This window comes from Mastigoproctus giganteus, chromosome 1, assembly GCF_048544385.1.
Source record: "Mastigoproctus giganteus isolate SK-2022 chromosome 1, ASM4854438v1, whole genome shotgun sequence".
In the NCBI taxonomy this organism is placed as follows: Eukaryota; Metazoa; Arthropoda; class Arachnida; order Uropygi; family Thelyphonidae; genus Mastigoproctus; species Mastigoproctus giganteus.
This window is the reverse complement of record NC_143575.1, coordinates 53,248,432-53,258,965: the sequence shown is the minus strand read 5'-3', so window position 1 is coordinate 53,258,965 and position 10,534 is coordinate 53,248,432. Positions and strand designations below refer to the sequence as shown.

At 34.9% G+C, this 10,534-nt stretch overlaps 1 protein-coding gene across 4 annotated transcripts in view; it reads right to left on the bottom strand.

Moving 5' to 3' along the window:
* Positions 1-1,812: 1,812 nt before the first annotated feature.
* hiw (MYC binding protein highwire) overlaps positions 1,813-10,534 on the bottom strand; it is a 1,043,263-nt gene continuing 1,034,541 nt past the window's right edge. For all 4 annotated transcript variants that reach the window (XM_090372846.1, XM_090372865.1, XM_090372875.1 and 1 more), the window contains 2 exons: positions 6,669-6,834; positions 1,813-2,592 (listed from right to left, as the gene is read on the bottom strand). In XM_090372846.1, coding sequence (XP_090228972.1) covers positions 2,477-2,592; positions 6,669-6,834 — 282 coding nt within the window. In that variant the 3' untranslated portion in view covers positions 1,813-2,476. The remainder of the gene's footprint in view (positions 2,593-6,668; positions 6,835-10,534) is intronic.

Sequence of the window (10,534 nt, the reverse complement as noted above, 5' to 3'; positions counted from 1 at the left end):
AAAACAAAAACATCCTCCTTACCATATAAAGCACTGCCTGTTTCTGTTAGACCAGGAGTCCAACACAAACAGGCAGTTGGAATGATCCTTTCCACAGTTTGTTGCTGTACCCTCCATCTGCTGCGGCGCCTCCGTAGCCAGGTGGGAAGGAGCATGTTATTAATCAGAAATAGCAATTTTTCCCAGTCATGCCATTCAGATGTCATTGGCCATGTGCGTGGGTTCCTAGTATGGTGGCTATATGGAGGAGGGTTCAGTGGATTATGGTCTTGGAAATGCCACTGGTCATCTCCCAGTCCAAAAACTGTAATATTATGCCCATGTGTAATATATGATAAATTGCATCTGTTTTCTGATTGATTTGCTGGATGAAAAACCCAAGTTTCTCTGAGGAATAATGGTGCTGTCTTCACCTGAGACCGACTGACTCAGCCATGGTGTGAGGAAAGTCTATAAAAGTTCTTGCACCTTTACCACCTAGTATGGGAAGGACAGTGTTATAACCACTGTGCTTACAGCATGGACAAAGTCCATGGTTCGCTGTTCCACAAAGCAGGATAGCCTATGTTCACCACAACCATCAATGATCTCGAAGTGTGGGTGCCTAGTGACTGCTGCTCTGTGCAATATCCCTCCACTTTTGGAACATCATAGCAACAGTGCTCCATGAACAGCCCACAAGATTCAAAGTTTTTGTAATACTGCTACCTGGCCATATTGATCAAGTACTTTTGTATGGACCATGTGCCTTGAACCTGTAGGTATCACTTTTACCAGTTATCATTGCTATATGTGTGCCACCAGGCAGGGAAGATTGGCTGGGAGTAATGTTTTAACTGGACAGTGTATATAATAGGAATACAATATTCTTTGAGAAAATTTTAAGGGGGGACATCAGTTAGTCTTTATTTTAAAAATATGTAAAGTTAAGGAATTTATGGTTTTAGTATCTAGTGTAATTCCACTAATATATAATAATTTAAAAATAAAGTTGCAGCTACTGCTGCTTGGCTTACTGTCTTTTTTGTGCTTTTGCCCCTTTTTATTATTGTATTGTTTTTCAGTTATATTATATGGACTGAGATGCAAGCACACCACTGCTCATGCTGCCATCTGTATCCAGATTTCTTTCTTTCTTATTTAACTTTCTATTAATCTTGGCATTGCTTTGTGAGTGCCCTCATCTGCTATATTTTAATTTTTCACTGCATATGAATCATCATGCTGATTAAAGTATCTGTCAGGTTGATGCAGTGATTGTTTAACATTTGAAATGCAGTAATTCCAGTTTTTTGCCCCACTTGGTAGGGCAAAACGTTTTATCAAACTAAAACTTACAAGAACATTCACACAATTATGTGTTACAGAGAAAATAAATTCAATGGAAATATTAACAAATGAAAATAATATAGTTGGGATTTTACTAGTATAATAAATAATTCTGCTGATGCAAACTCATTGCTACTCATATATTTTGTTTGCAGCCATTATTTCCAAAAGGTGCTACCAATTATTAGTGAATGTTTTATTCATTACTAAAGGAGTTATATATTGTCATGTATAAAATCATACTTATTCAACCAGTAACAGTTAAAGCTTTTCATAGACGAGCATTGCCAAAATGTGATAAGAATATAATTTTAGTCGGTTAACAAACAAACACAAAACAATCAAAAATGATCATATTTATTAACTACAGGAACAGTTACATCAGCCTTTAAAAATTTCGATATCCCAACATTTTGTTAAGACTATTTTTCAATGTAGCAAAGACAAAAATAATTAAGAGTACAATAATTAAATGGCAGAATTTTAATCCACACATCATGGACAGTAATCCTTTTGCATAAAAACAGCTTATAAATTACGTGTGTGAAAAAACTGGAGTATTTGAAATGATGAGCATGCTCAGGTACAGTCATATGGCTTGTTTCTACACGTATCCAGATGTTTTATATGGGAATGTGAAGTCTAAATTAATGTTCCAGGCATAAAATGGAGAGGGAAATCATATTGCAACCAATATACAGACTTTGTATAGAACAAAATATCACAGAATATCAAGGCTCTTGCTGCCTCACATTGCTTATATTCTGTACAGTATGTCTTAAGTACTCTTGATTGACATTTCCAGCTGATTAAACTGCAGAAACACAGAATTTTGTTATTATTACAAATGACAATGGCAACGATTAAAGCAAGATCCATCAAACTTAAGTTTAAAATCTTACAATGCAAACAGTGAAAACATTGATGATCAGTTCAATTCATTTGTTTGCAAGATTATTAAGTAAAGACTATGTACTAACACTACAGTGACACAACACATATTTACAAGTCAGCAGTAATTATGGTTTTACGTCCCAATAATCATGACTCCTATATACAGGAAGATTTTTTTTTTTTTTCCCCCAGTTTTACTTTGTTTAGACCATGGAAAAGATGCATACACAATACTCTAAGACTTAATTTCTGGTCAAAATGTATGAGCATTTCTACACACACCACAACCTAAAGCAAACTCTTCTCCTGTTGGTGGATGCTTTACATGAAGTGGGCATTCATCTCCTTCTAACTGCTTAGCCTTGGGACCTGTATATAAAATTAAGGAATATTTTATTTGTTAGTTCATAAACATAAAAATACATTATCATCATACAAAATAACTTAGAAATATGTGAGGTTTAACAAGTTTTTTTTTTTTTTTTTTGATAATTCATTAGATTTTTCCAAACAGTAATTTTTTAGGTGCATTTGCAAATGCATAAAGGCTTACTGTCTTCTCCATATCAGTTTACTTGCATTTAAGAACTGAATTCCCAGTGAACAGATCTTTCTGTTCCTGAGATTTTAAACTTATATCTTTTAAAAAGATTTGTTGAGACGAATAGACATCCAACCCCCCCCCCCCCCCCAAATAAATATCCCAATTATCCATAATTATATAGACTTGATTTTCTGGGATACTCAGTAAAAAAAAAAAAATCCTGGATAATCGATTTCTCAGTTAATCCAAAAATATCAAAAAATGTTCAGCAACTTATGTAAAAAATATGGCGATAGATAAAAATGAAAAAACTTACCACACACTACTTGCACTGTACAGGTATAAAAACATTAATGCCGTGCCTCTGTTTAAACTGTGTCAACCACCCAGAAGATGTATTAAAATGTATTTTAATTCTTAAAAGAAATATTTTGCCTTGGCTAAATATTTTTTCAGCCAAGGCAAAATAATGCCACAACACCACTGCCTTGTCTTGTTTTTTGATAGTCATGCCTTTAATGTTATCAGATGTGCCTGCGAAATCTTATAGCTTCTCTTTATTTTTCATGATGTTGCATATGGTTTCGTTACCAACATTATAATGGTTTCAAGATTTAATGAATGCACTGTTTAACTTTTGAATAATTTCAAGTTTTTGTTCAATTGAAAGGACAATTCTTTTTACAGTGCAACAGAACACAACAATCCACGTGATGCACTGAAACAAACTAAACATTTCCCTCTCTCACTATTATTTATTTATTTATTTTTTGAGCGGTGGGTGTGAAGACAGCGGGGATCTATTTATTACTTGAATTTTATGATTTCTGGTTGATTATTATTTTTTTTTAAATTTGGAGTCTAAGCGTCCCGGTTAATCCGATCCCAGTAAATCGAGAGTCTGCTATATATAGAAGTGAAAGTACGTTTCAGATGTTAAAGCATTACCTGATAAGGAAAACATCAAATCAATACCAAAGATTTAATTAGATCCAAGCTTGTTAACTAATTTAAGACAACCTTAATAAATAAGAAATGTGTAATCAAGTCACCATAATTAACCGGTTCTGCTGTCTTTACAGTCACAGAAGAAGCGGTACAGGAAGAACCAAGAAACGTCTGAGAATAATCTGTACTTCTTTAAGAAATTAACGACAGATTACACTTTATGCTGTAGGTTTAAGTGCCATTATTTCACCAATTTTTAGATCCAATTCCATAGTCCCTCCCAACTCACAGAAATCTATATACGAAAATAAAGTGTTTCAGTTGTTCAGGCATTACTTAAGAAGGATATTATCATTTATTTTTATAGAACCTGAGCAATTTGCACGTGGTGCAAGTTAAAAAATCAGAATAACTCATTGTAAAAAAACCCTACTCCTTCCACCTGACATTGGCTAATTAGAGCCCTAATATCAATACAGCCTGTAATAAAGTGACTAGAAATGCTTTTAATCACTGAGAAGAATTAAACCCAGACCTCTTTAAACTTAAGAGGGATAAGTTGGAACAATATCAAATTTTCAGCATCTGTTTTGTTGGTCCTTGAGAAGATTTCAGGTCCGATTCTGATTCCAAAGCACCCTTGCCATTTCTTTCCTACAGAAAGAAACACTACTATAAATTTGGAACGGCAACTCCAGCTATCTCAAGGTCACATCACATGGCAAAGTTTTGGTAAACAATTCTTGAGTACAGTATAGGGTCCAGCCCCTGAGGTACATTGTTAGATAATCAAACATACTTGAAATGTAATGCAATGAATATGTTACTTACCTTTTTTTTTTTTGAGACACTAAAACACATTACTGACACGTGAATTAATATAATTTTTTAACAGTAAAATTTTTTTTTTGTTTTATTTTTAACAACATTTGGCAAATGAACTTATACTGATTAAAACTTACCCTATTACTGAGAGAAGAATTCTAGTCTAATTTAGTCTCTCTCTCTCTCTCTACGGAATTTTCTTGAAAAGAAAATCCCTATTAAAATTGATGATATGAAATGTGCTATATCTTATTTATTGTACATTTATAGAACCTTATAATGTTAACCCAGCTTTCTTGTAGCCAATCTACAATTAACTTCCCCATGTTTGCATAATCTTAGAAAGAGAAAATATGCTTCCATTAAATTTGCACAACATGTTTATAGCCTTAAACACCTCAGTGCAGATGCCTAGTTTCAGACTTTGCATCTTACAAAACTGGAGTCTTTTCTTGTATGAATAACTCTTTGCATCCACAACTATATCTTTCCAGATCTGTATGTGAGTACTGTATTCCAGATGCTGTTTGACCATTACATCTACTAGCAAAATTCCTGTATATCACTGCAATTACCACATGCAATATTTTTGAAGCTTTACTTTTTACTGTTAAAAGAACTTCATATCATACAATTCCAAGATCCTTTTCATCTTTAACAGTATTTAGTGTGCTACCTCCAGCTGATAATTTTTAACTTGGAATTACTGTGATCCAGATACAGAACCTTGTATTTACTAGCATTAATTAATCACCACTTTTTAGACAGTAGTGTAACTTGTTCTAAGTTTTGCTGCAGTAACATTCCTTGGTTCAACAACCTTGTTTGCCTTAATAATGCAAAATTTTGACATGAAATTTGTGATTCTATCATCAGTATCACTAATGATCATTAAAAACACAAGGACCCTAGCACAGAACCTCAAGGGACTCTCACTTAGAATGCTTGTCCATTTGAAGCACTGCCCATTTATAATCATTCCATGTATTCTACTAGTTAACCATCCTATTATCTTATATCAAGCTTTCTGAAATAAAATAAATAAATTATATCACACTTGTTTCCTTTGCAAGTGACTACCTCATAATACTTTATCAAAATGGTCAGAGAAATCTTGCCTTAACAAAATCATTGCAATTCTCTTATTTTTTCCCTGCCACAGAAATCAGACTTACATGTCCACATTTGCCTGGATCACCCTTGGAACCTCTTTGTGTTATGAAGAGACACTGTGCAGTAAATCAGGAGTTCCTCAGTTTTGCAACACAAATAAACATTGCTTCCTCACAAAAAGCATACTGCTGTTTATTTGTTATGCATAATTTATTTATTTAAAACTGCAAACCATGCACTATTACTAACCAATTTCTGTTAGGTACATATAAACACGTTGTTTGATGCAAAATTAGTTTAAATTTTTGTTTTATTATAGGTTACTGCACCGGATAATCTTTCACCTCTATTTCACACTATTATAGTCCTCTTTATTCACCACCCTTATTTTAAGATATTACACATACAATGCATTACAAATTTTTAATTTTTCTTATTTTTAACTGTCCACTTAATTTATGATAAGTCAATAGCATCTGGACTACTCTCTGCTGCTGCAAAATTTATTGCATTATCCTCGTTCTTGGCCTATTTTATTACCTTTTCCAACAGATGTGTAGAGCATTGAAACACTATACCCCAAAATAGATTTAGTTATCTTCAGGGGGCCACAGGCCCCCTGAAGATAACTAAATTAGATAAGCCACAATGGCATATCTAATTCCCCATATAAAGTATTCACAACCCAAATGTTGTTTATTTTATATTAATTTTTAAAATTCCCCTCCCCTGTATTTTGCATTAATGCCAGAAACCATAATTCAATTTAATAATTTATGTTATCTTTACTATTCAGTATCAGCCTATTTTTCATTATATTGTTTGAGTATGAGTTTTTTTTGCTCTGTACTTTTTTACTTTCTTTTTTAATTCATTTCCTTTACTTATTTCCAAAAAAACTCATAACTTGAATGAAAAGAAATGTACACCTTCATTCTGTCTTCTCCAAAATTTTTTCAATATCATAATTTTTATATATAAATTATAATATATATAAATTTTCCTGACAGCTTACCTGCAGGACAGTGAGGCAACTCATTTTTGGGAATATTAGTGACCCTTTGAAAGTCATCATGGCAGGCATTACAAAAATGGGTTGTTCCAAAGCAGAAGAATACAGCAACAGAACAACAGTAGCGACATTTATATTCCAAGAAATCTGTACCATGCTTGGGGCACATCTGAAATTAATTATCTCATATTAAAATACAATTTCTAGATAAAAAGCACATATAAGAGTAAGGAACTCTTTTTTTTTTTTTTTGAAAAATAAGAAAGTCAAAGAGAGAATAGTAACATTAATAGTTTTTTGTCCATAATTTCATATGCCATCGTGTGATAGTTATTCGGAATTAACTTCTAAAACAAGGCTTGCCCATGTGTGGGCATTCATGAATGTTTCTCAATGAATTTTTTTTTAGTTAATACGTATCTTACTATGCTTGTAAAAATAAAACAAAATCAAAATAGCAGTAACTTAAAAAAAGTCTACATTGTTATGTAATTGGTAAAAACAATGGCTCTCAAGCTTCTCCATTTATGAATTTATAGTATGGCAACATTTCCATAATTTTCATTGGGGTGGTTTTTTTTTCCATGGTCATTAACTCTATGCTTAATTTTAAATTAATTTTGTATTCATATCTGCAATAGTTTTGAAAAATCATTCATGATACAAATGGCCACATTGCCATTTTTGCATCTGCAATATTTAGCACTTTATTGCACATGGAAGTTTGCTTTTTTTTTTTTTTTTTTTTTTTTTGATCAATTAACAATACAGTCGTACTTTCCAAATATGGCATCCTGGAACCTAATTCTTGCCAGATCTTAGAAATTTTCCTGGATTTCAGGTGGTTATACAGTAGTCATAAAAAAAGTTACACAAAATACTACATTTCTATACTGCAACTTACTGTGCTTAGTACAATAAAGTTGCAATATAGAATTGCAGCTTTTTTTTTTTTTTTTTTTTTTAAGAGAAAGTTCTTCTTCCAACTGCATCGATCATGTGCTTGCTATATGAGCAGTATAGCAAAATGTCACGCCCAAAAGTTCACTGATCCCGTCCTTCCACTTACTTGCAGGTCATCCTTTAACAGCAGTTTTTGGAGTTGGTTTTGTTATGGTCTCTGTGGCATCAGATAATGTGGTGGTATGCCATTGCCTACCACATGGCCAATTTTGAAAGGGGCCAGCTTTAATCATAGGAAGAGTCATCATACATCCCAAGAGATGCTTTTGAAGAGGAAAGGTGACTACAGCAGAGCCCTGCTTAGTGCAGAAGGCTGATTACAACTGGTTTTTGCCTGGTTTCCAGAGGTTGTCTACGTATATAAACAGATATATATTATTCATTAGATTCGCACAAGTAGTTATATCTTCAGTCAATGAAATTTATTTATAAAGCGGTGCTATTATCCCTCTTCTTCCTTCGATGTCTAATTAATGTCTAATATTTCCAATTAATTATGTAGAATATATTTTGAAATAATTTTCTCCCAAACCATAAAGCATGCAACGTTTCCTTACCATAAACATATTTTCATGCTGATTCGCAGTTTTAACCCCCAATGAATACATTTCTTAGGTTTTAAAATATTCATTCCTGTATTTCAAATTTACACTCCTTTCATATAACATTAACCGCTGCATAATCTTCTGTATTCTTCGAACGTGCTAACCATTAAACTGTTAATCTTAGAGCTTAAATATTTAGCACACAGATATAACATACACCGATGAGACAAAACGTTATGACCAGTAAGTCGTTATGAAAAGCGAAGCAATTGTAGGTGAACTATGGCGCGCACGCGTGTGTCGGAACACGGCATAAAAAACACCTGATACTGAGTTCTGTTAATCAGTGTTACTCTTATTCTTCAGATGGGAAAGGCAGCGGACTTAAGGGAGTTTGACAGAAACCAAATTGTAATGGCCAGACAACTGGGTCACGGCATGACTGGTGGGATGCTCACGGTCAGCACCTACCAAAAGTGGTCCGAGGAGAGGAACCCACGAATCGCCGGCAAGGTGTTGGACGACCACAGGTCATCGATGCTCGAGGTGAGCGAAGGCTCTCCTGGATGGTACGTGGCAACACTGTGGCGCAAATAATTTGAATGCTGGTGAAGGAGTAATGTGTCACAACACACACAGTACATAGAACCCTGCTGAAAATGGGGCTGCGTAGCCGCAGGCCGCTCTGCATGCCTACAATGGGCAAGTGGGCATCAAAACTGGAACTTGAGTGATTGGAAGAAGGTCATCTGGTCTGATGAATCATGTTTCCTAGGATGCACCGTGGGATGAAAACAAGCTGGTGGTGTCGTGCTTTGGGCAATGTTCTGCTGGGATACTCTGGGTCCAATCACCCATGTACTGGGCACTCTGACATCTACCACCTACGTAAACATCATTGCTGACCATGTACACCCTTTCATGGCAATGGTCTTCCCCTCTGGCGGTGCCATCTTTCAGCAGGATAATGCACCATTCCACACTGCCCGGATTGTTGGACAGTGGTTCGCGGAACATGAGAAACACTTCCAGGTATTGGTGCTCTGGCCTCCAAATTCCCCCGACATTAATCCCATCGAGCATTTGTGGTTTGTGTTGGAACAGCAACTCTGATCTGTGGAGTCTCAACCATGGACCTTACAGGAGTTAAAGGATCTGCTGGTTACATGTTGGTACCAGATACCACAAGACACATTTAGAAATCTTGTAGTGTCCATGCCTTGCCTGGTACAAGCTGTTTTGGCTGCACGTAGTAGTAGTAGTGGCATGTGATGCAAGAAAGCAAGTGTATGAGCTTATGCAGCATCAGCCAAAAAAAAAAACAAAAAAAAAAAAAAAAAACACACCATTCCCTCCAAATGCCTGTCCAGTTCCTCCTTAAATTTATTCAACCTATCAACTTCCACAATGACAGATGGAAGTTTGTTCCAGCAATTAACCACCCTCTGGCTAAAGGCAAATTTCCGCACATCTATTCTACATCTGTCTTTTCTTAATTTGAATTTATGCCCCCTTAGGTTCGTAATCTGAACAAGTGGAAGGATCCCATCAGAATTCAGCGTGCTCAACCCATTCAAGGCCTACTTACTTACTTATTTACTTCCTTTGCTGCCTCATTTAATATTACTGGATAGATCCCATCCACCCCAGGTGCCTTTCTTATCTTTCAACAATTTCTTTCTTATCTTCAACAATTACAACGTGGAGGACCAACATCATATTAGGTAGGTGGTCATAATGTTTTGGCTCATCGGTGTATGTTTCTAATGAATCCTCTGTACTTTTGTATGGTAAGATGTATTTTCAGTTTTTTATGCTTCAGCTACCAAATTTTAATATAACTGAGAGCACATTTTAACACAGCCACTAGAGAAAGGTTAATATATAGTAAATATACAATATATATTGTATAATATAGTAAAAATAAAGTTATTTCCTCTTCTAAAGCGTATGTTATATTTTGGAAAGGAAGCAGTGAAAAGTTAATATATACAATCATTTCGCTGAAGTCCCAACATCGAACATCTTTGACAATAAATCAATTTGCACAAATAGATAAGCACCTGTATAATCTTGTTCACACATGAGGATTCATTCAGGGAGGGGAATTCCAGAGATGAACTAAACTCTGGCAGTGAGCTAGATGATTTTGTAATAACTGAGAGGAAAGTGGAGAAGAAATTGTTTAAGATAAGAAAGGCACCTCAGGTGGATGGGATCTATCCAGTTATATTAAAGAAGGCAGCAAAGGAAGTAAGCAAACCCTTAGCCATAATTATGAGAGCTTCTTTGGACTCGGGAGGTACCCATAGACTGGAGATGTGCTAATGTGACCCCAAATCACAAAGTAGGATCAAAAGC